The 27,348-nt window shown below is 56.1% G+C and overlaps 1 protein-coding gene across 2 annotated transcripts; it reads left to right on the forward strand.

Annotated features, from left to right (window-relative positions):
* Positions 1-139: 139 nt before the first annotated feature.
* Positions 140-27,348, forward strand: SELENOI (selenoprotein I). 2 transcript variants are annotated; one of them, XM_048297820.1, is made up of 10 exons: positions 140-445; positions 15,097-15,165; positions 15,447-15,555; positions 17,654-17,728; positions 18,505-18,767; positions 20,590-20,698; positions 22,143-22,191; positions 22,583-22,763; positions 23,567-23,749; positions 25,497-27,348. In XM_048297820.1, the coding sequence occupies exons 1-10, from the start codon at positions 155-157 to the stop codon at positions 25,611-25,613; spliced, it is 1,446 nt and encodes a 481-aa protein (XP_048153777.1). In that variant the 5' UTR covers positions 140-154; the 3' UTR covers positions 25,614-27,348. The 2 variants fall into 2 exon arrangements, with proteins under 2 accessions (XP_048153777.1, XP_048153778.1); XM_048297821.1 differs by having other exon boundaries at positions 25,497-25,562.

The following is a 27,348-nucleotide window of genomic DNA, read 5'->3' on the forward strand; positions in this document are numbered from 1 at the left end:
ATGAGGACACCGGAAGACAAGAAGGGTACAGGGATACCTTTGAGCCCTTTCTGGTACCTGAAGGAGATCCAAGAGAGACGGAGAGGGACTTCCTAGCAGGGCTGGCGTGCCGGGACACGGAGAATGGCTCCACGCTGCCCCAGGGCAGGGCCGGATGGATCTTTTGGGATCTTTTGGGATCTTTTTTTCCGGGTTTTCCCGCTCCCCCCCCTGCGCGGGGCCCTCCCGGCCGCCAGGCGGCGCCATCGCGGCGGGGCGGGGTGCGGTGACGTCACGGCCACGCCGGGTGGGCCGATGCAGCGGCAGCGGGAGCGGCACCGGCAACACCGGGAACGGCACCGGGAACAGCGGGAGCAGCGCCGGGAACGGCGGCAGCAGGAGCCCTGGGAGCGCCACCATGGAGTACGTGAGCCCCGAGCAGCTCGCTGGCTTCAGCAAGTACAAGGTAGCGGCGCTGACGGGGGCCGGGCTCGGGGCCTGGCGCCGTGAGGGGGGCGCGGAGGGGCCGCCGGGCCTGTGGGGGGAGGCTGGGGGGGGTTGGGGTGCATGGAGGGGGGGGGCTCCAGCGGAGGGTGGGGGCTGGCGTGGGATCTTGGTAGGAGCTGTAGGAAGAGCCGGGATGTGGGGAAGGGATGTAGAGGGAGTCTCGGGGTTTGGGGTGGAGGGAGGGACCACAGTGAAAGCCGAGATTGGAAGGGGAATTGTAGGGAGACCCGGGCTTTGGGAGGGTCTGCAGTGAGACCTGGGGTTTTGGGGGAGGGGGGTTTGCAGTGATGTGCGGGGTTTTGCGGGGGGGCTGCAGTGAGACCTGAAACGCGGGTTTGGAGAGGGTGGGAGGTGCGGTGAGCCCCAGGGTTTGGTGGGTTTGCAGTGATACACAGGGGGGTTTGGGGCCGGGGGCGTTGGTGCTGCAGTGACACCTGGGATGTGGGTGGGGGGACTGCAGGAAACCTGGAGTTTGGGGAGGGGGTGCTGCAGGGAAACCTGAGTTTTGGGGCAAGGCCATAGTGAGACATTGGAGTTTCAGGGTAGGGGGAGCTCTGCAGCGAGACCCGGGCTTGGGGGTGGTTGCAGGGAAGCAGAGGGTTTGGGGGGATGGCTACAGTGAGACCCGAGGTTTGGGGGGCTGCAGTGAGACCCGGGAGTTTGTGGCAGAGGGCTTGCAGTGAGTGAGACCCGGGATTTCGGGGGCTCTGGGTGCAGTGAGGACCAGTGTGGTGAAGGTGGGACCGTGTGCGACATGGGACCCTCTCTTGCTGGGATGGTCATGGTCTGACTGGGAGCTTCTCCTCGTCCTGGGCTGTGGTCCAGGGAGGCTGTGGTGACCTGTCCACACAGACAGTGAGCTCTGGGGCTGTCCCCCCCCGTGAAGGGACCGCAGAAGGGGCTGTGGGTGCCCTGGGAGCAGGGCCGGCCCAGGAACTGCCCACACTGAGCTTAGGACTGCAGTGCTCCTACCCCATGGCTGCTCTGTGCAGTCACACCCATGGAACCCACGTCCTTCCCGTCTTCTCATGCCAAGCTGTGTCTTGTTCAAAGCACTGGGAACCTTGAAAGGAAGCTCTGGAAATGCCAACAGGCTTTGCTGTGGCATTTAAATCCCTGGGGGCTGATTTTGGGCCAAAGTAGGCGACATCCTTAACATGGTGGAGTGCTGGATCCTGTGTTTTCCATATTTTTTTCTTCTCCCACAACAAGAGTGAAGTAAAAAGGCTTCACCTGACCTTCTTTGCTTTGCTCTTGTTGTGGGACCCATCATGTGGGCCCACGTTCCAGTTGTCCTCCCAGGGTGGCTCATGGGGTGTCATTTAAGAGTGTGGGACAATCAGGACAAGTCTGAGGCCTTCAGGGAGCAAAGCTCCTCCTGGAGCCATCCATGGGGGCTGGGGTGGCCAGGGCTTGCTCACACTCCTCTTGCACCCTGGTGAGGTGGAGAGAAACGGACTTGGGAGAGCGACTTGGAGCGATGTGTCAGGGTGCCCAGGATTCCCTGTGGAAGGCTGGCTGTGTGGGGGTTCGTCAGGAAAACGTCCACGTGTTCAGAAAGGCAGTGAACAAACGTGGGTTTGTGTGGGTGCTGGAGAAAGGTAATCAAACACTCAGCTGTGAGCCAGGCCTCCCAAAGGGACTGGTTTGACTCCTGCAAAGACAATTCTTTTGCTCCAGGAGGGACCACTGTTGGATGTTCAGCCTGTTTCCCGTTGTGCTGGAGGGATTGGTGGGGTTGCTGCCATCCCTCTCAGCACCTGTGCAGCGACAGCGGGGTCTCCACCTGCAACACCCTTCTGGATTGTGTGGCAGGGACCAAAACTACTCCCAGGTTATTTCCTGAAGACACCTCTGACAGAAACGCTGCTGCAGTTAAACCTGGCAGCAGAACCCCGAAAGGCACCAGGGGGGAGGAGGAAGGTCCCAGGCAGCACAAAAAGCATTGGCTGCTCGCTGTCCCCAGTTAGGCACTGGTGGGGTGTTCCCTGGCCTTGGTTTGGGGGCACAGCGCTGGAATGTGGGAGCAGGGCTCTGATGGAGCTGTCCCCAGGACAGGAGTAACTTTGCCCCAGAGCCTGTGGTTTTACTGAGTCAGTAGGGACTTTGACAAGAGTGCGTGGGTTCACTAAGAGCACCATCTCTGCCCCACTCGTGTCTCTGCCCTGCTGCCTTCCTTGCTTTCTGCGTGTCTTGTTTCTTTGGGGAGCTTTGTTCTTGGCTATTTTAGCCTTGCAGAAGTGGCTGATGCAGCACAAATCTCGGGTACTGGGTCACGTATTCCAGCCTTGATTTAGGCATTGGGGCTTGGTGTGCTGTGCCCTTTGCAGCTTCCAGAGCTGGGTTACCTCATCTCATTCCACCCCCTGCCATGGTCAGGGACACTTTCCACTATCCCAGGGTGCTCCAAGCCTCATCCAGCCTGGCCTTGGACACTGCCAGGGATGGGGCAGCCCCAGCTGCTCTGGGCACCCTGTGCCAGTCCCCGGCTGTGCCTCAGCCTTTAAGCTGTGCCTGGCAGAAGCTCTCCAGCCATACGCCATCGATTTGGAGAAGAGCAAGTGGATTTGGGGGGATGTAGAGGAGGCAAGGTGTCCCAGGGAAGGAGCCTGTCCTTGGAGAGGAGCTGGTGTCCCTGGAGAGGTTAGAGCAGGAGCAGAGGAGCTTCATGCAGGATGATCCACAGCCTTCTCCAGCCCTGGCTGGGTCACTTGTGCCATGGAGTCAGGAGTCCAGATGGTTTCAGTCTGCAGTGTGCTCATTCCTGCTGGCTGGGGACGAGGCAGGCGTGTGCTCCTGCTGTCCCAGGCTGGCAGGGGCAGAGAGGGAACCATCCTCTGGCTGCTCTTGAAGGGACCCTGAGGAGCTCCCGAGCCTGGGGAAGCCGTGCAGCACAAGGTGCAGCGCTGGCAGAGAGGGTTTCATGGTTTAATGGTGCTGGAGAAGTTTTCATTGGGATGCTGTGCCAGTGGCTGGACAGGAGCCCAGGTGTGCAAGAGGCCACTGGCCCCGGGGCTGTGCCAGCTCTGGGCTGGCAGCAGGGCCAGGGCAGTGCCCGTCCCCTGTGCTGGCACTGCTGGGGCACCTCCAGTGCTGGGGGCAGCTCTGGGCCCCTCCTGACAGGAGAGACCCTGAGGGGCTGGAGCGTGTCCAGGGCAGGGAACGGAGCTGGGAAGGGGCTGGAGCAGCAGGAGCGGCTGAGGGAGCTGGGAAAGGGGCTCAGCCTGGAGCAAAGGAGGCTCCGGGGGGACCGTGTGGCTCTGCACAAGTCCCTGACAGGAGGGGGCAGCCGGGGGGGTTGGGCTCTGCTCGCAGGGAACAGGGCCAGGAGGAGAGGGAACGGCCTCAGGCTGGGCCAGGGCAGGCTCAGGGTGGACAGCAGCAGGAATTTCTGCATGGAAAGGATGCTCAGGCCTTGGCAGGGGCTGCCCAGGGAGGTTTGGAGTGCCCATCCCTGGAGGTGTCCAAGGAAGGACTGAATGGCACTCAGTGCTCTGGGCTGGGGACAAGGTCACAGGTTGGACTTGAGAGTCTGGGAAGGCTTTTCCAAGCTCAGCGATCCCGGGATTCTGTGCCTCTAACACTCCTGCAGCAGGGAATTCTTTGGCTGTAGGAAATATTCATCTGGAGGGAGGCTAAGCTAAACTGGGAAGGGAGGGAACAAATCCATGCTCTGCAGGTGATGTGTCCCAGCGCTGCTGGGCAGGTGCTGAGGCACTTGTGACTTGTCAGCCTGGGGCAGGTGATCGCTGGTCCTGGCAGGCTGGAGGTCTCGATATCCAAACTCCAGTGCTTGTTTTGAGGCCGTGGAAGAGGATTTGTGTGTCCACATCCTAAGGGAAAGCCATCCAGGCACCCTGCTCTGGTCGGGTGTTGAATGTCCTCTGCCAAACCCCCTCTGTCCCGTGTGGGATGTCTCCTGCCAAGAAAGCTGCAGCCAGGCACTGCTATTTTTGAGTGGAAACTTGCAGTGGGATGCCAGAGGTCAGGTTCTTAACAAGTGTCTGCAGATAGCCTTGTGGCCAGCTTCTGGGCAACCTCCTTCTGTAAATGTATGGGAGAGGGGGAAACGGGGCCCTGGGGAGTGTTCACAGAGGTATCTGTTCCTGCTTTGCTTTGGACAAGGGCCTGGAGGGACAGGACACGGGGAATGGCTTCCACTGCCAGAGGACAGGGCTGGATGGGACATTGGGGAGGAATTGTTCCCTGGGAGGGTGGGCAGGCCCTGGCACAGGGTGCCCAGAGCAGCTGGGGCTGCCCCTGGATCCCTGGCAGTGCCCAAGGCCAGGCTGGACACTGGGGCTGGGAGCAGCCTGGGACAGTGGGAGGTGTCCCTGCCAGGGCAGGGGGTGGCACTGGATGAGCTTTAAGGACCCTTCCCACCCCAACCACTCTCGGTGGTTCTAAGTGAGGCCACAGCTCTGCAGTTTCACGTGTCCTGGCAGTTGCAGGCAGCTCCGATGGTTTGTCCGTGTCTTTCCGTATTCCAGTCACGTACCCTGCCTTCTCTGTAGCCTTTCCTCACCCAGCCTTGTCTGAGCTGCTTGTGATTCCATGTTCCCCAGCTCTACCCTAAGGATCCCGTGCTGTACCGGTGTCTCTGGTGCGATGGAGCCACTGATGACTGTTCCCAGGGCTGTGATCCCTGTGTGGCTCTTCGCTCCAGGTCCCGTAGGAGCAGGGAAGGTGCTTGAGTGACAAGTGTTGTGCAGGAGGCTCTGGCTGGTGTGTGTGTGTCTGCTCCCCTGGGTTCCTCTCTGTGAGCTGGGTGGAAGTGCAGGTACGAGGCTCTGTCCCGATGCCACGTGGGCCTCAGGCATTCCCAGGGGGTACATCTCATCCTCAGGGATGTTGGTCTGGGAAAAATGCCAGCAAAGGAGGAGCTGGGGATGCCACTCCTTACCTGAGGCACAGGAGGAATGGAGAGAAAAGGTGATGACATGTGTCATGTTTGAGTCCAAAGGTGGGCCAGGCTGGTGGCTCACCCAAGAACCTTCTGAAACCAGCATGAGTTCAGCAAGAGGAAATTCAAATGAGGCTTGAGAAGGACCTTTTATAGCAAAACTGTTGCTCAAAAAACCCTCAAACCCTTCCATTCTGTGTCCTTGTGTCCGAGCAGGAGCTGGTGGTGACCTTAAGGGACCTAAAGGTGCCCTTTGAAGTGCTGTTTATTAGAGCTGACACTCTAAGGAGGGAATAGCATGGATACTACATCCCTTGGGATGGTGGGAATCCCAGGTGGTGGAGCAGCAAATGGGCCTCTGATCCATATGACTGGCAGGCCCCGTCTGTAGTAAATCATTCCCACATTTGATTATTCAAAGTTCTTGAAGGGTTTTCTTCCAGGAAAACAACTCTATTCCTCATTTCCAATGATGGAAAGGACGTTCACAGGGCAGCTCGGAGACCTGGGTCACTCAATGCACCCAAGGGTCAGGCTTCAGGAATTTCCATTTATTGTGGAAAGCATTTTCCTTCTGGATGCTCTCCTCCCTTTTCTGCACCCTTCTTCCAGGTGGGAACCCAGCTGCTAGTCCCATCTGTGCCCTGAAGAAGAGGGTGCTCTTCCCCTCAACCAGAAATCTCATTGCTCCAGACTTGGAAGTGCCACGGGGATCAGGGCTGCAGATGCTGCGCCACGGGAAGCAGATGGCTGGAAGCTGCTCCTGGCAGGATTCTCCAGGCTGCTCTGGAAACAGGAGCCCTGAAGGGATCTCTTCAGGGTCTTCAGAGACACCGATGGCAGCTCAGACCGGTGGAAGTACCACTGGGAGCAAGGGCAGCAGGGAGGGAAGCATTTTGCTGCTGGGCTGTGGCCGTGGGGCTCAAGACCACGGTGATGAAAGGCCAGTGCCTCCCCCCAGCCTGCCAGCTCGGCTTTTCCTTGCAGGAAGGGTGAGAAGGAGGGGAAGCCTTTGAGCCCAGCTCTGGAATCAGTTAACTCCTTCCCCAAGGGCTCTTTTAATTGCTGTGAGACAGCCGGGTGTGTGTCTGCCTTTAAACACACGCAGCTTCCCGAGGTGCTGCCTGGCACCTGCTGAGCACCTCCTAGACTCTGTGATTTCCAAGTTAGAGGTGTTTTTGTTCTTTCTTCTCCTTTTCTGTGATTAAATTCAGGGGTTTGAACCGCTGCCCATCTTAGTGTGTCCCTCGCAGCTCTCGTGATCTGAGAAGTGCCGTGGTTGGCGGGGACGGCAGCAGTGCTTATGGATTAACTGGGAGCAACTCAGCTCACGAGCCTTGGCTGAGCTTTTCCCCTGTGCTAAGTGATGAGATGAGGGGAAGGGATTTATGCTGCTTTCTAGAGACACTTCTGACGTGCTGGGAGGTTTTGATGAGTGATGAGCTGGTGCCACTCCCAGGACTTGCTCTGGCTGTGTTTACATCTCTTCATCCTGAACAACCCTGAAATTGCTGCTGAAGTGCTGCTGGTTTCTGGCCTTTGCTCTACAGGGTGTCAAAGATATTGAACCATGTTTTGGTGGGGGATTCCCAAACTCACTTGTTTTAGCCACACAGTGGTGGTGATGAAGCTCTTTGTGGTCAGGACCTACTGCAGCTTCAGTCCCAGTGGGTCCTGCAGGGTTTCCAGGAGGAGCTTCAAACCTCTGTTTGAGACAATGACTCGGCCAGGGACAGGCAGCTTGTGGCTGTATTGGCTGCCACACCTCCCCTGGACACTTCCAGGGATGGAACAGCCCCAGCTGCTCTGGGCATCCTGTGCCAGGGCTCCCCACCCTGCCAGGGAATAATTCCTTCCCAAGATCCCATCTAACCCTGCCCTCTGGCACTGGGAAGCCATTCCCTGTGTCCTGTCCCTCCAGCCCTTGTCCCCAGTCCCTCTCCAGCTCTCCTGGAGCCCCTTCAGGCCCTGCAAGGGGCTCTGAGCTCTCCCTGGATCCTTCTCCTCTCCAGGTGAGCACCCCCAGCTCTCCCAGCCTGGCTCCAGAGCAGAGGGGCTCCAGCCCTGGAGCAGCTCCGGGGCCTCCTCTGGGCTCTCTGCAGCAGCTCCACGTCCTTGTGCTGCTGGCCCCAGGGCTGGGGCAGCTCTGCAGGTGGGCTCCCACCTGAGCACAGGGGCAGAGGGGCAGAATCCCCCCTCCCCTGCTGCCCACGCTGGGGGATCGGCCCAGGACTGGGGGGTTTCCAGGTGTCAGCACACACAGCCAAGTCCTGTCCATCTTCCTGGATTCCTTGTCCTATCCCACAGCAGGAGCCCTCTGGGCTCTTTCCTTGCGGTGCAGGTGAAGGGGACAACTCCTGCTGTGCCCATCTGCCTGCTGCACACACCCTGCATCCTTGGGCCCACCTGAAGCTGGAGGTTGCTGTTCCCAGCTGGTGGCTGGGGACATCTGCTAAAAGCAGGTGCTTTTCTCATGGATGTGAGCACGGTGGAGCTGCATTCCCAATCCCAGCTGTCAGTGTGGGGTCAGGTGCCAGGGTGAGCAGCCACAGGCCTGTGGAGAGGAAGGAGTAGTTGAGGTGGTGACTGCTGAGCCTGCTGGTGCCTTTGGCTGTGTGAGCCTTTTCCACGTGCTGGAAGAACCTCTCTCCTTGGCATGCAAAGCAGAGCTGGGTCCCAGCTCGTGCCTTGAGTGTTTTAAGGTGTGCAGAGCCATCACTTAAAACAGCATGGGCTGCTTGTCAGCCCATCTTGGGGCTCTTTAATTGCACTGAAAGTTTGCCGCAATGTTTATTGGAGTCTGTTGAGTCTTGGCTACAGGGAATTCCATCAGAAAAGTTACTCATTGCTGATTAACAGCAAGTCTTTGGCTGTCTGGAGGGCTTGGAAGAGAACTGGGAGTGCATTGTGGAAATTCAAGTCTCACTTCCCGTCGCTGGCTCCAGAAGTGGCCACGATACAAGGGTTTGTGGCAGTGACCTGACTCGCTCTGCTTCACATCTTGCACAAGGCTGGATGTCAGTGTGGGTTTTTTCCTGTTAATTGTGAATTTCGTCTTTGTGGAGAGGTGGGATGACAGAGAGGCAGAAATGTGCTTTGGAAAAAAAAGTTTTATTTGTGCCCTTCACAAAGGCTCTGTCAAAACTTGGGGGTGGTGTTGCCCCTCTTTTCCTGCAGTGCCTTGCTTTACCTGGAATTACTTTCTGCTGTGTGTGGGCTTGTGGCTTCCTTGAATGGAAAAGTTCAATTTCTTTTTCTAGGGATTGTAAGAAATTCTCTTCTCTTGCACTGACTTGTGCATTATCACAGAATCCCAGACTGGTTTAGATGGGAAGTGACTTAAAGATCATTTAATTCAAACCCCCTGCCAGGGGCCAGGACACCTTCCACTGTCTCAGGCTGCTCCAAGCCCCGTTCAAGCTGACCTCGGACACTTCCAGGGATCCAGGGGCAGCCACAGCTTCTCTGGGCACCCTGTGCCAAGGCCTCACCACCTTCACAGGGAGGAATTCCTTCCTAAAATCTAATCTAAACCCACTCTCCTTCATCTTAAGACCATTTCCCCATCCTATTCTCCTGGTTGGAGAACTGGAGAACCCAGTTCTCCAGAGGGGCTGAGGTCTTGCCAGTGTTTGATCTCCCCAGAGGCTCATGGCCTCTGTGAGGGGAATCCCAATCTGGAGGTGCTAGAGCAGCTCACTGACCCTGCAGGAAGCAGATTCTGGGATATGCCCTTGGGGAGAACACAGGGATGTGGAAGTGTGAGGGTGGCGAGAGACTGCTGCTTTCTCTGCTGTTGCTGCCATGCTCTCCTGGTCCCTCCTGTTCTCCTTGGGCACACAGAGCTGGTCTGATCTCCCTCTCAAATACATCCCCCTTATTTTTTAAAGCCCAAACCAGCTCTGGCAACATAGGAAATTCTTCTGGCTATCCCAGTGTTATTGTAAAAAGTTTCTTGTTCCTGCATTTTTGATTCTGCCTTTTCTCCCCCCTCCCTGGAGTCACTGCTCTGATCCCTCGATTGCCACTCCAGAGGTTCATTGCTGACTGATCCTTTCCTAACTGCATCCCTGAAGGCTCATCATTCCCAGTCCTGAGCTCACCATCTGGGCACCCCTGTGCAGCTGATCACCTCATGCTGTAGCAGAAGCGGGTGTGACCCATATTCGTGGATATTTGATGCTCCCAAACAGAGAGAGCTCCTGGATGCAGCTGGAATTGGCAGGCTGCTCGCCAAAGCCTGCCATCAACATCAAGTGTTGCTCCACGTTATGTATCCATGGGGAAGTTATTTCCCCTGTACCACCACAACAATGGGATGGGGTCAGGACTCAGCACCAGGGTGGTGGGGCCATCTCCCAGCTCCGTCCCACCACGGGGTGATTCCAGTGCTGGGACAGAGCCACAGCCCGCTGTGTGTGCTGAAGAGAGAGACTGCACTGGATTCTTCCCTGTGAGGGTGGGGAGGCCCTGGCTCAGGGTGCCCAGAGAAGCTGTGGCTGGTTCCTCCCTGGAAGTGTTCCAGGCCAGGTTGGACAGGGCTTGGAGCGACCTGGGATAGTGGAAGGTGTCCCTGCCCATGGCAGTGGGTGGCACTGGATGAGCTTTAATGTCCATTCAATCCAAAGCTATCTGGGATTCCATGAATCTTCCAGCTGATGCCTCTGAGAACCAAGGCTGTGAATATCAGTGTTGGCAGGGCAGGAATGTGGTTTTCCCAATGAATTATCAAGTGCTGTGGGGACTGGGGAGCAGGAGGGAAGCTTCTGCTCAGTGTGGCAGTTCCTTATCGAGGAGGGGGGCTCTGGCCTTGCTGGGACACTACAGGTGTTCAGTCCTGGGCTCCTCCCAACAAGAGAGACCTGGAGGGGCTGGAGCGTGTCCAGGGAAGGGAACGGAGCTGGGAAGGGGCTGGAGCCCCAGGAGCGGCTGAGGGAGCTGGGAAAGGGGCTCAGGCTGGAGCAAAGGAGGCTCCGGGGGGACCTTGTGGCTCTGCACAAGCCCCTGACAGGAGGGGGCAGCCGGGGGGGTCGGGCTCTGCTGGCAGGGAACAGGGCCAGGAGGAGAGGGAACGGCCTCAGGCTGGGCCAGGGCAGGCTCAGGTCAGATTTTGACAACAATCCCTTCACGGAAAGGGCCTTCATGGCACAGCTGCCCAGGGCAGGGGTGGAGTCTCCATCCCTGGAGGGATTTAAAAGCCCCGTGGATGTGGCACTTGGGGACACGGGGCAGTGGTGGCCTTGGCAGTGCTGGAGGGTGGTTGGACTCGATGTTCGGAGAGGACTTTTCCAACCTCAGTGATTCTGTGACTTTATGCTGCGTTTTGGAGCATCTTTCATTGCTGTCTAAAACCTGCACAGTGAAACCCAGGCAGGAGCAGGGACAGACTGAAGCTGCAGCTGGGACATCCACATCCTTCCTGCAGCTTCCTGGTGGGAGCCAAATCCATGGGCTCGTGTGGTGGGTGCAGCTCCCCACTGCCAACATGCTTCATTCCAGTGCCAGCTGAGAAGTGGCCTCGGAAAAGACAAACAGGACTCGAGTTAATCAGTACCATTAAAGGGCGAGGTGACTCCTCACACATCAGCCCACGGTGGGCATAGGGCAAACGTGCCTTGTTTTTCCTGGCACGGCTCTGCTCGCTTCCATTTGCTGGGGTTGGTTGAGTTTTCTGCCTCCTGGCTTATCTTGAGCCTGAGGGGAGAAGGTTTTTGGCCTTGTGCCTTCTTTGTATTTAAGGAGATTTATAGGGAGCAGCCTCGTGGTCTTGCTGGAGCTGCTCTGCCGAGTGCCCTGATCCTGCCTGGAGCACCTGTGAGCAAGATGGGATGTGCAAATCCATCTTTGTTTGCTGTCCCCAGCACAGGCGCCACCAGCTGTGCTGCCCCAGCCCACCTGGGTGTGTCACACGCCAACACCAGACAGTGGTGATAGTGTGAATCACACCAGGCATGTCCTCTGCAGGGCCACGAGCTGGACTTGATGACCCATGTGGGTCCCTCCCAACTCAGGATATTCCAGGATTCTATGGCAGTGCTTGGCCTGCCTCTGGCTTCGAGTAACCAGATTACTTCAATGCAGAATTGTTTTTTCCAGGACAGGAAGGCCATTAGTAGAATCTGGGCTATAAATCTGTATTTTTTTCCTCTTTGGACACATAATTTGATCTCCCAGAGGTGTCCTGGTTGCACGATTAATGTTGGATTGAAGCCATACAAGCCATTTGTGTCTGTAAATCCCATAACAACGCCAGCCAGCTCGTCTGCGATGGCACCGCAGCCACCGGGCCCCATCCCCGGCTTTTGGGGTGCCTGTGGCTCCCTGGAGCCATCCTGGCATGGACAGGAGGCTCCTAAGTGGTGCCAGTGATAAGATTGTTGCTGCTGGTTTTGTTCTTTCCATAAGGAGTTCTGACCCCAATCCCGAAGGAGCTGTCTGGGCTGGATTGGCTCCTCCCTGCAGCCGTGAGGAGAAGCTGTGTCTGCAAACGTGGAGCTATTTTAGAGCAGGGCCCTTTACAAATGCCTGGCTGCTTTGGGAAGGAGTCTCTGGGGTGTGTGAAATTCCTTCTGGGCGCTTCTTTTCCTTTCACCTTCTTTCCCTGAAAAGGGGGCAGAAATCCAGAGTCCAGGCTGGTGGGAATCATTGGTCATGATAGAAGAACAACTCATGGAAGGATGTGAGTCACTAGACCAGTGTGTGGAGATCCAAAATGCAGAAGGTGACACTAATTTCCAGTGAGGATGAGGTGACGGAATGATGGAGCCAGTGCCAAGCTCAAACTGCTGGGTTTGGGGCCTCACAGGTGAAGAGGTGGAAGGGGCAACTTTAGTAATGTTTGTAGGCAAGACCCCGACAAGGAAAAGCAGCTGGGGGAGGCTGGGCATGGCCAAGATGCTCTTGGGATCTGTCCCTGAAGATGCCTGGCAACTCATTGGTATTCTGGGAGCAGCTGTCCTGGGCAGGCAGCCGTGTCCTGGCTGTCCAGAGTGCTGTCACCAAGGGCGGCAGCCAGCCTGGCACCAGAGGCAGCCCTGGTTCTGTCCCTGTGCCCCAGGGTGTCCCCAGAGTGGGCACAGCATCACCAGCCTTGCTCAGCACATGAAGAAGTGTCCTGGCTGGAGCCTGGCAGGAGCTGGGGGGCATAGGAAGGATCTAAAGCTGTGGGAGAGCACCTGAAGGGCCACAGACATGGGGAACGGTCTGGGGGGGCCAGGAGCAGCTGAGGGCACTTGGCTTGTTCAGCTGGAGAAGAGACTGAGGGGAGACCTCACGGATGTCAACAACTTCCTCCTGAGGAGCAGCTCTGATCCCTGCTCTCTGTGACAGGGACAGGACCCCAGGGAACGGCTGGAGCTGAGTCAGGGGGATTTGGGATGGATATCAGGAAAAGGCAGTGCCCAGGCTCCCCAGGGAATGGGCACGACTCCAAGGCTGCCAGAGCTCCGGGAGCATTTGGACACCACTCCCAGGGATGCCCAGGGTGGGAATGTTGGGGGTCTCTGCAGGGACAGGAGTTGGACTCCATGATCCCTGTGGGTCCCTTCCAACCCAGGATATTCCATGATTCCATGGTTGTATCAGCAAGCCTCTGCAGAGCAGCTGCCCTTTCTCCAAGAAATGGCTCTTTCCAGGTTTTGAGTTCTGCAAGCAAGCTGGAAATGTGTGGCCGTGGGGAAAAGCTGTTTATTGACTATTATCCCCAGTCTTTGCAGGGAGAGAGGAAAACTTCCCGAGCCATGAGCCTGGTGAAGCTTCCCTGAGATACCTTCCAAGCATGGGCACAGAGGCTCCAGAGCGCTTCCCCTGCCTCGCTCCAAGCCTTGCATCTGTTTTCTTGTTCCAGGCTGTTTTGGGGATAATGAGATTAAACCAGTCTCTCCTCCTCCCCTAACTGGTGCTTCAAATCCTATTATCTTGTAAAGCATTTGGAATTCTGCCCCCCAAAATTGCATTAAGCTGAGATGGAAATTCCTCGCGACTTAGACGTCGCCTCCGTACAGCTTCGGGGTTTGTTGCTGCTTCCTCTGCAGCTCCTGTGGCTTTGCTGGTGTGAGGATGCAGCGTCTGAGGCTGAATCCCAGGGAGATGAACTGAGCCTGTGCAGGGAGGGCAGGGAAGGGCTGGGAGTGGATACAGAAATCCTTGCCAAGGATGGGATTCACCCAGGTGGGGCCAAATGCTGTAAGATGGGGCCCTGGTGAGACCCGGTGCCCCTTCTTGGTCCTGGTGCCTGTCTTGGGCGTGTTGCTTTGCCCTTTCCCACCACTTCTCTGCTTCCAGGGAAGAGTGGGGTGTGCAGACAAGGAGAGGAACAGTTTGGAGCAACCCATGGGTGCAGTGATGGGCTGGTTCAAGGCCATGGGGTGGCAGAGGACCTGGGGGTGCTCTTTGCTGAGGGGTTTCATTTTACCACCCAATTTGGGATCTGTTGGAACAAGTCCTGAGGCGGCCCCGGAGCTGCTCCCAGGGCTGGAGCCCCTCTGCTCTGGAGCCAGGCTGGGAGAGCTGGGGGTGCTCACCTGGAGAAGAGAAGGATTCAGGGAGAGCTCAGAGCCCCTTGCAGGGCCTGAAGGGGCTCCAGGAGAGCTGGAGAGGGACTGGGGACAAGGCATGGAGGGACAGGATACAGGGAATGGCTTCAAACTGGAAAAGGGGGGATTTGAGTGGGATATTGGGAAGGAATTGTTCCCTGGGAGGGTGGGCAGGCCCTGGCACAGGGTGCCCAGAGCAGCTGGGGCTGCCCCTGGATCCCTGGCAGTGCCCAAGGCCAGGCTGGACATTGGGGCTGGGAGCAGCCTGGGACAGTGGGAGGTGTCCCTGCCCATGGCAGGGGTGGCACTGGAGTTTTTGGAAGGTCCCTTCCCACACAAACCACTCTGGGATTCAGTGGTTGGGATTGGACTGGGGCAGATGGCTGAGCTGGGGGTGTTGTCCCATGCACGTGGGTGGGCAGCAGGCTCTGCCCAGCCCAGCGCCGAGTGTGTGAGCCCAGGAGTTCTGTAGCCTATGGAATTGTTCTTGGGATTCTTATCAAAGTGTTCCTGGGGGAAGAGGACTTTAGCCAGGGTAGTCTGTGCTTGGAAAGGGCTGTGAGAGCAGATAACAGCTCATGCTGCTCTTGAGAGCCAAATTATGTCAAATTTTAACTTTCTAGCTGGAAGTTGTTTCATGCCTTGTCTAGATCTTTGATTTTTATTTCTATTTTTATTTCCCCCACCACAAACACACCCTGAGCACCTCGAATGTTGTAAAAGTGGTGGGATGAGGGGTAAGAGCTCTCCCTCCCCATTCTCTAGGCTGCCTCTGGTGAAATCTCAGGTCCTCAGCGGAGAGGAGCCCTCTGAGACCCATCCTGCTCAAGGGACTCCCAATCCCACTGCTGGAAGTGGGAATGGAGATTGGGACCAGCAAGGGAACAAAGGGGTCACAGCAGAGCAGGTGACAGAAGGCATTATTGGGGGGTAGGACCCACAGCATTTCTCCTCATTCAGGTGGGGCAGAGCAGTTGGAAGGATCAGCATCTTGCTCCTTGCCTGTGTCCACTGGGAGAGCTGGAGTTGGCATTTCCAAAGGGTGGAGGATTGGGTTAGGGTTAGGGTCCCATGGGGGTTCCACACAGGATCGGGCTCAGAAGGTTCCAGATCTCTGGCTTTTTCTGGAAGGTGCTGGAGCCCTAACTGTTGCCTTTTGTTTCCCTTTCCCAGTACAGCGCCGTGGACAGCAACCCCTTGTCCCTGTATGTCATGCATCCCTTCTGGAATGCCATCGTGAAGGTGAGTCCCTGTCCCGCCCCGAGCGGGGACAGCACAGCCCAGGTCACCTCTGTAACGCCATCAGCTGCTTCGTTTGTGGTGCCACTAATGAGTGAGGGGCTGCCTGCAGCCTGCCCCGAATCCCTGCACCCCAGCCCAGCGCTTCCTGCTGCCCCGGTACGCTCCAGCTGCTCCTGGCAGTGTTGTCTAACACCCAGGCGGTACAGCCGTGGCTGGAGCAGCTCCTGCTCCTCAGTCCATGTTTTAATGAGTTCATCTGTTCTTTTGCTGCTTTCCCATAGATCTTCCCTACCTGGCTGGCCCCAAATTTGATAACGTTTTCTGGCTTCCTGCTGCTTGTCTTCAACTTCTTCCTCATGGCGTACTTCGACCCTGACTTTTATGCTTCTGGTAAGGCTGCATGTTCCTCATCAGATGGGCAATCTGTCACCTCCTCTGCTGGGAATTCCAGTGCTCCTTGGTGAGGCCTCTGGGTCTGGGCCTTCCCAAAGTGACTGGGACAGAGGAGGGGATTGAACTCGCTGGGTTTTGTGAGAAGGACTTGTCTGGGTGTGACACCTTCCCTCCGGCTGCCAGGGGAACGTTCTCCTGGCTGGCAGCAGGCGAGAGAGGGAGGAGGGAAGATCTGGAATCTTGGATAGGAATTGGCTCTGCCTGCAGAGCAAACAACCCAGTGCCCTTGTTTGAAAATCTAACAGGAAAATGTTAGGAAATGCTGCTTCCCTGAAATCAGCAGGTAGAGCCTTGTTTTTCACATCTCAGCTCATTCCCCTCTTGGCAAAATCACCACCACATCAGACTAACGAGGCCAAATCCTCCTTCTGAGCTTCACCATTCACAGCTTTAAACTTTCCAACAGTCTCCATGTTCATCTCTCTGTGAATCCAATGGTTCAGTTGTGTCCCTTTGCACATGGAGGAGTCCCAGGGAAAGGATTAATGCAGTGTGATAATTTTCAGGAATTTCTTCTCCTTGTTTTTCTCTCCCTTAGACCCTGCCAGGTCTGGTTTAGGTTGCTCAGGAGAGTTCCATAGTTCTTCTAAACTGGGCCCATCATCAAAACACAAGTACATGGGAAAAATCCTGGTTTCTTGGGATTGCCTTTATTGGTAGATGAGTTGTAGTGGTTTTGGTTGTTGAAGGCTCAGGTGGCATCCGTGGCTGTTGGCCAGGATTTGGGCTGTTACAGTCCATGAGCCATGGGAAGAAAAGCTCTCAGTAGCTCAAGGTGAAAACCCCCAGGACATCAGACACCCAGACTCGTGGAATCCCAGAATGGTTTGTGTTGGGAAGGGACCTCAGAGCCCATCCAGTGCCACCCCTGCCATGGGCAGGGACACCTCCCACTGTGCCAGGCTGCTCCCAGCCCCAATGTCCAGCCTGGCCTTGGGCACTGCCAGGGATCCAGGGGCAGCCCCAGCTGCTCTGGGCACCCTGTGCCAGGGCCTGCCCACCCTCCCAGGGAACAATTCCTTCCCAATGTCCCATCCAGCCCTGCCCTCTGGCAGTGGGAAGCCATTCCCTGTGTCCTGTCCCTCCATGCCTTGTCCCCAGTCCCTCTCCAGCTCTCCTGGAGCTCCTTTAGGCACTGGGAGGGGCTGTGAGGTGTCCCTGGAGCCTGCTCTTCTCCAGGCTGCACATCCCCAACTCTCCCAGCCTCTCAAAAATTGGCTTTGGAAGGATGGAGAAGCTCATGGCTTGGGACCCTTTCACATACATGTTTTGCATGTCCTGCTTGGAAATAACTTTTCCTGGTGCTGCTAAGGCCTCCAGAGTTTTGTGCCTTCCCTCCTCCTTGGATGGCTTTGCAGACATGATGCCCTCCCTCCTTCCCTCCCTCCCTTTGCTGCTGGAAAGGCACCATCCTGCTGCCCTGAGGAAACAGGAGGTGGCATTTCACGCGATCATTGTTCCCCCAGGAGACCTCCCTGTGCCCTCCTGCTGCCAGCGATCCGTGCCTCTTCCTGCCCTTCTCCAGTGCCCCTTTGGGCTCCCTGATTGCAGCCAGCTGCTCCCCAGGCTCCCTGCCAGAGCCCTGCTGGAGGAGGTGGAGGTGCTATTAAGGAAGAGCTCGTTTTCCATTGGCAGGATGGGACTGGAGACTGGGCGGGGAATCCTGGCATGTTCCTGCGGGGGCAGGGAGTTGCCACATCAGAGAGGCTCCACTTGATGCTCTGTGAGCAGGTGACTGAGGAGTGTCCTCTGCACACACTTCCATGGCCTGCAGTGGCACTACAGAACTGGCCCCAGTTCTCAGATCCCATGATTTTGGAGAGCTGGGGGCAAAGGACAAATATATCCTGGAAGGGAAAGTCTTCACTGACCTGGTTTCATGAGCTGCTGTGGGGCAGCCCTGCCATCACATCCTGCAAAGTTCACATCCCAGATTCAGTGTTTGAGTCCTTGTGGCTGTGCCTCGTGGGCCAAAATAAACCCTCTGGAAGCACATCCTGAGCTGTCCTGACTCGGGTCTGTCTGATCCCTGCAGCTCCTGATCACCAGCATGTTCCAAATGGAGTATGGATTGTGGTGGGGCTCCTCAACTTCATGGCCTACACGTTAGGTAAGAGTTTTCCTGGGGGATGGGGGTCACCCACTCGTGCTGTGGTTGTGTTGTCCCCTCTCTGAGCCCACGGGAAGTGTTTGATTCTGTGCTCTTGCCAGGAGCAGTTTCTGGGAGCTGCTTTGCAATGTGGAGAGAAGGAAGTTGTCCCAGAGCACCTGATGGGAAAGGAGGATACTGGAACTGACTTTGAGATGAACTGTCAAACTCTGTCTTGGGTCTGCTTTAAATAATCAGAGAATCCCAGAATGGCTTGGGTGGGAAGGGACCTGCAAAATCCTTTAGTTCCACCCCCTGCCATGGGCAGGGACACCTTCCACTGTCCCAGGCTGCTCCAAGCCCCAATGTCCAGCCTGGCCTTGGGCACTGCCAGGGATCCAGGGGCAGCCCCAGCTGCTCTGGGCACCCTGTGCCAGGGCCTGCGCACCCTCCCAGGGAACAATTCCTTCCCAATATCCCACCCAAATTTCCCCTTTTCCAGTTTGAAGCCATTGCCCCTGTCTTGTCCTGCCAGGCCCTTGTCCCCAGTCCGTCTCCAGCTCTCTTGGATCTCCCTTAGGCACAGGAAGAAGCTGCTTTAAGGAATATAAAGGAAATACAAGGAAATAAATATAATCTCATCAGGCTGTTGCATTTTTCGGCCTCCCATGGAGCAGGGGGTGGGAAGCCCACTCCTTGATCGAGGATGGAGGTGGGGAAAGAAAGCCGCTGTTCCCTGGCCCATTGCGTTGTGTGGAGTGTCCAGGAAAGCTCCATGTTTCTTTCCCTCTCCCCAGACGGCGTTGATGGGAAGCAGGCACGCCGGACCAACTCCAGCACCCCCCTGGGAGAGCTCTTTGACCACGGCCTGGACAGCTGGGCCTGCGTGTACTTTGTGGTCACCGTGTACTCCACCTTCGGCCGGGGTTCCACCGGCGTCAGCGTCTTCGTCCTCTACCTCCTGCTGTGGGTGGTCTTGTTTTCCTTCATCCTCTCCCACTGGGAGAAGTATAACACGGGGATTCTCTTCCTGCCCTGGGGATATGACATCAGCCAGGTGGTGAGTACACGCCCTGAAGACCTGCTGGGTGCAGTGCTGCCCGCTGAGGGGTGTTCTGCTGTGGATCCAAAGCCTTGTAAATCATGGAATCAGTCCATGGAGATGGACTCTGCACGACAAGCAAGGCTTGAAGGGTGGACATGGCCTTGGCTCTCCTCTCCCTGGTTCCTGCGTACTCTGCCCACTGAAATTGTTGCTTTAGATAGTTCCCTGCATGATACCAGTGTGGGTAAATTGAAGCCTGGAAGTGTGGGATGCCTTTTGGCACCACCAGGATTTGGGCCAAAAACTTAGTAGAGGTAACTGGCTTGTTAATTGCTGTTCCTGGAGCAAAGATTCCTGGGGAGATGCCCCTCGACACCATGGGCAGTGGGTGTTGGGACTAATGGACCCCTTGGGGTGTTGGCGTGTCCATCCCTCCTTAAGGAATTCTCTGCAGGAAGCACTCCCTGAAGAGAGCTGGGACCTGGGGATGAGGCAGCTCACCTGGATTGCTGGCAGTGCCTTCCTCCAGCCCAGGAGGGGCTTTGCTTGCTCCAAGCTTTGTCCAGCCTGGCCTTGGACACTTCCAGGGATGGGGGAGCCACAGCTTCTCTGGGCAACCACCCTGATTGTAAAAAAGGCTTCTTCCTTATTATCTTATGTCAATTTATTTATCTTCTGGCTTGTCAGATGCTGGGTGGGAAATGCAACAAGTTGGAAGGAGAGTTCAATTAATGCAGCTGCATTAATTGGAATAATCATCTCTCCTACTAAAAGGAGACCAGAGCTGATCCCTGACTGTACTCTGATCCTTTCTCCTAAAATGTTGCTTAACCCAGGTCTTTGAGCTGCCTGCTGGAGAAAGGCAGGGGTGGAGGGCAGAGCTCCCCTGCAGCGTGTTCCACCCAGCTTCAGGGGACTATTAAAGCTGAAATAGCCCTGGTGAGCTTCTCCCTGTAATCCAGCAGCAGGATAAGGAAGAGTCCCCAAATGACCCCTCCAGGGTCACTGCAACTTGTGTAAAACCTGTGCTTTGGTCACCTCGAGAGTTCAAGGCTGTGCCAGGGCATCTGTCCTGCAGCTCCTGCTCGTGTCCTTCTCATGGAATCACTGAGATTGGAAAAACCCTCTGAGACCATCAGGTCTGGCCATGCCCTCAGCACTGCCAAGGCCACCAATGATCCTTGTCCCCTTGAGACTTCACCACTTCCCTGGGCAGCCCCTGCCAAGGCCTGAGCACCCTTTCCATGGGGAAATTCCTGCTGCTGTCCACCCTGAGCCTGCCCTGGCCCAGCCTGAGGCCGTTCCCTCTCCTCCTGTCCCTGTTCCCTGCCAGCAGAGCCCGACCCCCCCGGCTGCCCCCTCCTGTCAGGGACTTGTGCAGAGCCACAGGGTCCCCCCGGAGCCTCCTTTGCTCCAGGCTGAGCCCCTTTCCCAGCTCCCTCAGCCGCTCCTGCTGCTCCAGCCCCTTCCCAGCTCCGTTCCCTGCCCTGGACACGCTCCAGCCCCTCAGGGTCTCTCCTGTCAGGAGGGGCCCAGAGCTGCCCCCAGCACTGGAGGTGCCCCAGCAGTGCCAGCACAGGGGACGGGCACATCCCAATCCAATCCCTGCTTGGCAGCTCACGCTTCCTACGCCTGGTAATGTGGGGTATTTGTGGATTTGTTTCATTTTTCTCCTTCCTGCTGGTGGGTAGGACTGAACATGTCGTAGCTTAGAGCTGCCTGTCCCTGGAGCTGCCTGGCACACGTGTGGTGCTGCCAGCCCAGGTACTGCCAGCCAGGTCCTGCCAGCCTTGCCCATCACATTTCTCACCCCTGCTTATCCTGTGCTTTCTTTCAGACCATTTCAATTGTCTACATAGTGACAGCCTTTGTGGGAGTTGAGGCCTGGTATGCACCTTTCCTGTTTAATTTCTTATATAGAGACCTATTCACTGCAATGATTATTGGTAAGAAACTCCATGTTGAAGCCTGTCTTTTAAACTGCACCTTTTTCCCAAACCCCCTGCTAATGACCTGCTAACACTGCTCTGTTTGCTGCCCCAGGCTGTTGTTGAAGTGACTAATTGAGGCTGTTCTCACAGCCTGCTCTTTCCCAGGATTTCAAAACAGGGTTGTCTCCTGCAGAGTTATTTTGGAGAACTTAACTCTGCTCTGCCTGGGCTGACTTCACTCCAGGGAAGCTCAGTTTGTTTTCAGTGAGAGCCTGGGGATAAAACCGGTGTGATAAACCCAGAATTTTCAGGGGATGAAGCCCATTGTGCAGGGGGTGGTGGGACCTGGTCCCCAGTGGAGCCTCCCCAGCCTTGGGCTGGTTTGGGGGGTCAGCACACTTCTGTTTTGCTGCTCTGGGGCTCCCTCTCACCCCGGAGCCCAAACACTGCGTGGGAGGGAGGTTGCAGCCATGGAGGGGGGTGGGAGCTCTGCTGTTTGGGGATCCTGCCCTCCATCCACCCACCTAAACATTACATCATCATCATAATAATAAAATTGAAATAAAGGCCCAGCCTTGCTCTCCCATGGTCAGTCAAAACAAGCCACTGCAAAGGGTAGAGCTGAGCTGATGTTGTTTAATGCCATTTTCCTAACTCACAAGTTCTGCTCAGTTTATTTTCTGTGTCCCTTCAGGTGTTCTTTGTAATTGCTTAATTTGGAGTTAATTGGTGTGTTAAATGTACTTCTTGCACTTTTATCGGGTGGATGTTCCCAGCTTTCCTTTGACAGCTGTGTGACTTAACATGGACAATGAACCTGCTTTTCCTATATGAGAAACTGAGCCCAATTCCCACACGGGGGAGAGGAGCTGGGTTATTAAAGCAGGAATATTTCCAGCTCTGTTCACACACCTTCTGCTGGATAAACAGGGAAGGAGTTGTGCTGGAATATCATGGACAGTGTTGATGGTTCTGACTGAGGTCAGGATTTTCCAGTTACTTGGGTGTTTTGTGTCGTTTATCCAGTTAAATGACAACTTTTTGGCACTGTGGCCACTGGAAATGTTTGCACACAGCCAGAGAAACAGCAAATTGCCTTTATTGTGAAAACTCTTGTGCCCAGCCATGTCGTTTGAGGAGTGTGCACTCACCTCATGTCTCATTAGAGTTGTATTATAATTAAACTTTGTCACTGTTTAAAGCACAAAACCAGCTCCTTAATGCAGCCCTTTCAAATGGAAATGTCTTCAATTTACAGCAGACCTGAACTTTTAATTACAGCTCTTGGGCCTGACTTGGGAGCAGCTACTTCCACATGTGCCGAGCTATTCCTGGGGCACCCTCAGAGCTATATTTGGTGCAGGGAACTTAAAGCAGAGCCCAGCCAGAGCCTCCTGTTCGGGGTGCACAGGGCGTCCCCTCTGCCCCGGGGCGTTAACGCAGCGCTTTTCTCTTCCAGCCTGTGCCCTCACTGTGACCCTGCCCATGAGCCTGTACAACTTCTACAAGTGAGTTTGTAGAATCCCAGACTGGTTTGGGTTGGGAAGGGACCTGAAAGCTCACCCTGCTCCACCCCTGCCACGGGCAGGGACACCTCCCACTGTGCCAGGCTGCTCCCAGCCCCAATGTCCAGCCTGGCCTTGGGCACTGCCAGGGATCCAGGGGCAGCCCCAGCTGCTCTGGGCACCCTGTGCCAGGGCCTGCCCACCCTCCCAGGGAACAATTCCTTCCCAATAGCCCATCCAGCCCTGCCCTCTGGCACTGGGAAGCCATTCCCTGGGTCCTGTCCCTCCAGTCCCTCTGCAGCTCTCCTGGAGCCCCTTCAGGTACTTTACTACAGGCAGCACCAGGGATTTCTCAGTGATTCCATGTATTTTCATTTCTTTGCTTGTGTTTCAGGGCCTATAAAAATAACACCTTGAAGCACCACTCTGTGTATGAAATCCTGCTGCCCCTCGTGTCCCCGGTGTTGCTGTTCCTGCTCTGCACCACCTGGATCTTCCTGTCCCCCACTGACATCCTGGAGGTCCAGCCCAGGCTCTTCTATTTCATGGTTGGAACAGCCTTCGCCAACATCTCTGTAAGAGCTTCTGCGTTACGCTTGAGGAACTGGAGAATTGCTTAAATTGAGTTTTCACATGTGCTGTGAGCAGCAAAGAGCTGATGGGAAAGGAGTTCCTGCCTCCTTCTGGGGATAAACTTAAAATGGGAGGACTAAATTTTTGGTCAAAATGTACTTTAGCTGCATAGTCGTAGAATCATGGAATTGTTAAGGTTAGAAAAGCCCTCTGAGACCACCGAGTCCAACTGTCCCCCAGCACTGCCAAGGTCACCCCTGCTCCATGTCCCCAAGTGCCACATCCAGAGGGGTTTTAAATCCTTCCGGGGATGGGACTCCACCACTTCCCTGGGCCTGTTCCAATGTTTAACAACTCTTTCCATGGGGAAATTCCTGCTGATGCCCACCCTGAGCCTGCCCTGGCCCAGCCTGAGGCCGTTCCCTCTCCTCCTGTCCCTGTTCCCTGGGAGCAGAGCCCGACCCCCCCGGCTGCCCCCTCCTGTCAGGGACTTGTGCAGAGCCACAAGGTCCCCCCGGAGCCTCCTTTGCTCCAGCCTGAGCCCCTTTCCCAGCTCCCTCAGCCGCTCCTGCTGCTCCAGCCCCTTCCCAGCTCCGTTCCCTGCCCTGGACACGCTCCAGCCCCTCAGGGTCTCTCCTGTCAGGAGGGGCCCAGAGCTGCCCCCAGCACTGGAGGTGCCCCAGCAGTGCCAGCACAGGGGACAGTGTGACAGATCACACGAGTGACCGTCCCCTCTGCTCTGGGGACAAACAGCTGTGGCTCCCGCAGCCCACACCAGGCTCAGGCTCTGTCCCTGTCCCCTCAGTGCCAGCTGATCGTGTGCCAGATGAGCAGCACACGGTGCCAGCCCCTCAACTGGATGCTGCTCCCCATCGCGGCCGTGCTGCTCCTGGTGGTGTCCGGGCTGGCTCCCAGCAGCGAAACGCTCCTGCTGTACCTGCTGACCGCCTTCCTCACCCTGGCACACATCCACTACGGAGTGGTCGTGGTAGGTGACAGCTCCCGGGCTGGGCTGCGACTCGGGTGCTGCCGGTCAGGGCAGGGAATGCTCCGTGTAAAACCGGGAGCGTCGCTGGGAATGGCTCTGTGGTGCTGCCTGTGAACCTGTGGAATTTGGGCTGGATTCCTTGTGAGAGGCTTGGGAAGGTTGCACGGGATTGAAAGGAATTGCACAGGATGTGACAGGGGCTGTCCTTCCCCTGGGGTGTGTCAGCTGAGTTGGAAACCAAGCAGAAAATCCTGGAATGGTTTGGGTTGGGAGGGACCTCAAAGCCCATCCAGTGCCACCCCTGCCATGGGCAGGGACACCTCCCACTGTGCCAGGCTGCTCCCAGCCCCAATGTCCAGCCTGGCCTTGGGCACTGCCAGGGATCCAGGGGCAGCCCCAGCTGCTCTGGGCACCCTGTGCCAGGGCCTGCCCACCCTCCCAGGGAACAATTCCTTCCCAATGTCCCATCCAGCCCTGCCCTCTGGCACTGGGAACCATTCCCTGTGTCCTGTCCCTCCATCCTTGTCCCCAGTCCCTCTCCAGCTCTCCTGGAGCCCCTTTAGGTACTGGAAGGGGCTCTAAATTCTCCCACTGAGGTCTCCAAGGTGCTGGGAGAGCCAGGCTGGAGTGGGGATGTTCCTGCTGGGGAAACTGGGAACACAGCAGCTCCAGGGCCTCCCCCTGCTGCAAGGGCTGTGCACAGATCCAGGATTGGTTTCCTCCTCTCTCTCTGCCTAGCTCCCAGAGTTTTGATTATGACAGAAAACAAACTTGGAGAATCCCAGAGTCCCGCTGGGAATGCCCTGGGAAGCTGCTGAGGAAGGAGGACAAGGAACCACATGTCCCAGCTGAACTGGGGGCACCCTCCTTGGGAAGCCCCTTCCCCTGGGAGCCCCAGTTCTACCCTGGAGCCTACGGAGTCGAGTCCCAGCTGTAATTACAGCCAAGGAGTAATAGCCAGGTTGCCTTGTCTTTCCAATTAGTGTAATGAGGCTTCTGTGCAAGAAGGATTTGAATTGCTAAGAAGCTTAAATAAATTTGGTCTTGGAATCACAGCTGGAGATGGGGCTGAGCGGGTGGTGTAATCCTCCTGCCCATCCCCTCCCTGGAGATTCCCAGTGCTCTGCTCCTCTCTGCTCCCTCTTTCCCTCCCTCTGGCTTTCCAAGGGCCCATCTGTGCCAACTCCTCTTCCAGGAGGGAAGTCACTTTGAGCTGAAGAGCCTTTAAAGGCTTTGGGATTGGGGCATAATCCCAAACTGCTCTGAATTTGGGAAGAGTGATTAGGAATAAAGCCTCTGCCCTGACTCTGTCAAGCTCAGCCTCTTTTTGCAGGAAGTAAATTATCCAGCTCCCACTTTGAATGAATTCAGGAATACTTTATATAGATATCTGCGATGATCAAAATAATTTAAGCAAAATAATAAAGGAGGAGGGTAAAATCCTGCAGGCCTGGGCTCAGCACTCCCAACTCCTGCTTCTGAGGAGGGCAAGAACAGAGGTGAGCCCGCTCCCAGGGAGACCAGGCTGCTGTTTGGGAAGGGAGCAGGGCTGCTCCCTGTGGATCCAGTGCCTGGGGACAGGGACACGGCCTGTGGGCAGGGGTGGGGTGGGCAAAGTGGGTGGCAGGGGCTTGGTGGGAACAGGGTGCAGGTGTGGGGCTCTGCCCGCTCCCCTGCTCATGCCTGGGAGCTGGGATAACCCCCCGGGATCTGGGATAACCCAGTCCCATGTCTGCCTCGTCCCCAGGTGAGCCAGCTGAGCAGGCACTTCAACATCCGGCCCTTCTCCCTACGGAAGCCCACTCCGGACTGACTGGGAGCAGAGGAGGAGAAAATCGGCCTGCGGGCTGCAGAAGGACTGTAAATACCTGCTGCAAATACCTGTAAATACTTCAGCCATCACCACAGATCCAAACTATCCTCTGGACAGGGCCAAGGACACGCGGGATCCGCTGCAGCCGGGGTGGGGCTGGGCCAGGGTGGCTCCTGCTGCTCTTCCATCCCTGCAAGCTTCGGGTTTTGGGTGGAGCTGGAGGAGGAGGAGCCTTTCAGGTCACTGTTACTGTACCTTAGACCAGCTGAATGTTCCCAGAGAAGCCTCCGACTCCAGCCCTTGCTCAGGGAAAGCTGCTTGGGGATGCAAATGCTTTACCTGAGCAAAGCCCCTTGGCCTGCCACCAAAACCAACACAGCTGATTCCTCCGAGGGCAGGGGGACGTCCTGGTGGTCGGGGGAGTTCCTGGCTGTCCCCAGTCCTGCTCTCTGGACAGCTCCTGAGCTGGGCTGGTACTTTGGGAGCAGATGGTGACAGTTCTCCCACATTCTGTCCTGCCTTCCTGCTTTTGGGCAAATACTTGCTAGCACCTTTGTTGTTTGGTTTTTTTTTGTTTTTGTTTTTGTTTTTGTTTTTTTTTTAAGGGGAGAAAAAAAAGGACAAGACACTCAAAACTCGTAGTTCAATCCTAATTGTGGGGCTTGGAAAATCAGGGCTCAATTTCCTGTAGGAATGGGAATGTGGCTTCTGCACATTGTGTGGTACCTGGGACCACATCTTGACATGTTCCTGTGTGTCCATGTGTGTTCCCAGTCTGGGCACAGGGTCTGGGCTACGGAAGGTGGCTGAGACCACAGAGCCAAGCTCTCCCCATTCCTACCAGCATGGATCTGCTGCTGTGGGTTGGCTCCGTGGGTCCTTTCCTGCTGCCTGAGCCCCTTCTATACAGCCAGGAACAGCCTGGCCCTTCCCAGCAGCGATTCCACCACTGGGAGAAGCGCCTGGAGCCCTGTGTTGGTCGTGTGTGCAGCTTCAGGAAGCTCCCAGGGGTGTGTGGTGGGGACCTTTCCAGATCTCCCTCTCCTTGTCCCCAGCGGCCGCGTGTCTCATCCAGGCATCTCTTTGTTTACTGTCCACTTGTCAAAGATGTGTTTGCGTTGATTTTATTTTTTAATTTCTTTTTATAATTGAGTGGGGTGGTGAAGACTGAATGCTGATTTTCCTTCCTGTTGGCTTGATTCAATGAAGACCTGTGCTTGAATGAAGAGTGTAGCTTAAAGCCAGGCTCTGGAAAGGCTGCATCCGGAAGCGAACAAGCACAGCCGATCGTGCAGGTGGAACTACCATGGGAACAAAGTCCTTCCGACACTGATTGTTGTGCAACGTGGGGCATCACAGCTTGGTCAGAGCAATTTCCTTCTGCAGGGGAGGCCTCCTCCTGCTCTGGGAAACCTTCAACGTGTAACTGCTATTTAATGCTTTTTCTTTTGGAAATTGGAATCACTGTCATGCCGACGACGAGACTGGGAACCCTGAGGTTGAGCTCGTGAGTTCGTGGGTTGCTTGGTCAGCCCCTGGGCAGCTCATGGTCAGCCCTTGGTCAGCCCCATGTCCAGTACAGCCTGTGAGGAATAAACTGGGCCCTTCCCAGGGCTGCCATCCGTCGCGGGAGGCTCCGGATTGCCGCGTGCTCACGTGTCCATACGGCTGCGGCAGGGCTGGGAGAGGGGGCGGATGGTTTTCAGAGTTTATTTAATAAAGTAGCTTCCTCCAATCCATTTTACTGATGTTGTACAGCAAAAAAAAGCCCTCCATGGACAAATGA

The sequence above is a fragment of the Corvus hawaiiensis genome, chromosome 3 (genome assembly GCF_020740725.1).
Source record: "Corvus hawaiiensis isolate bCorHaw1 chromosome 3, bCorHaw1.pri.cur, whole genome shotgun sequence".
Classification (NCBI taxonomy): domain Eukaryota; kingdom Metazoa; phylum Chordata; class Aves; order Passeriformes; family Corvidae; genus Corvus; species Corvus hawaiiensis.

Bases quoted from the DNA above. Each gene is read 5' to 3' on its own strand.
- SELENOI (XM_048297821.1), top strand. From the start codon at position 155: ATGGATCTTTTGGGATCTTTTGGGATCTTTTTTTCCGGGTTTTCCCGC. The intron at 15,166-15,446 runs GTGAGTCCCTGT...GCTTTCCCATAG, and splicing joins TCTGGAATGCCATCGTGAAG to ATCTTCCCTACCTGGCTGGC. The intron at 15,556-17,653 runs GTAAGGCTGCAT...TGATCCCTGCAG, and splicing joins CCCTGACTTTTATGCTTCTG to CTCCTGATCACCAGCATGTT.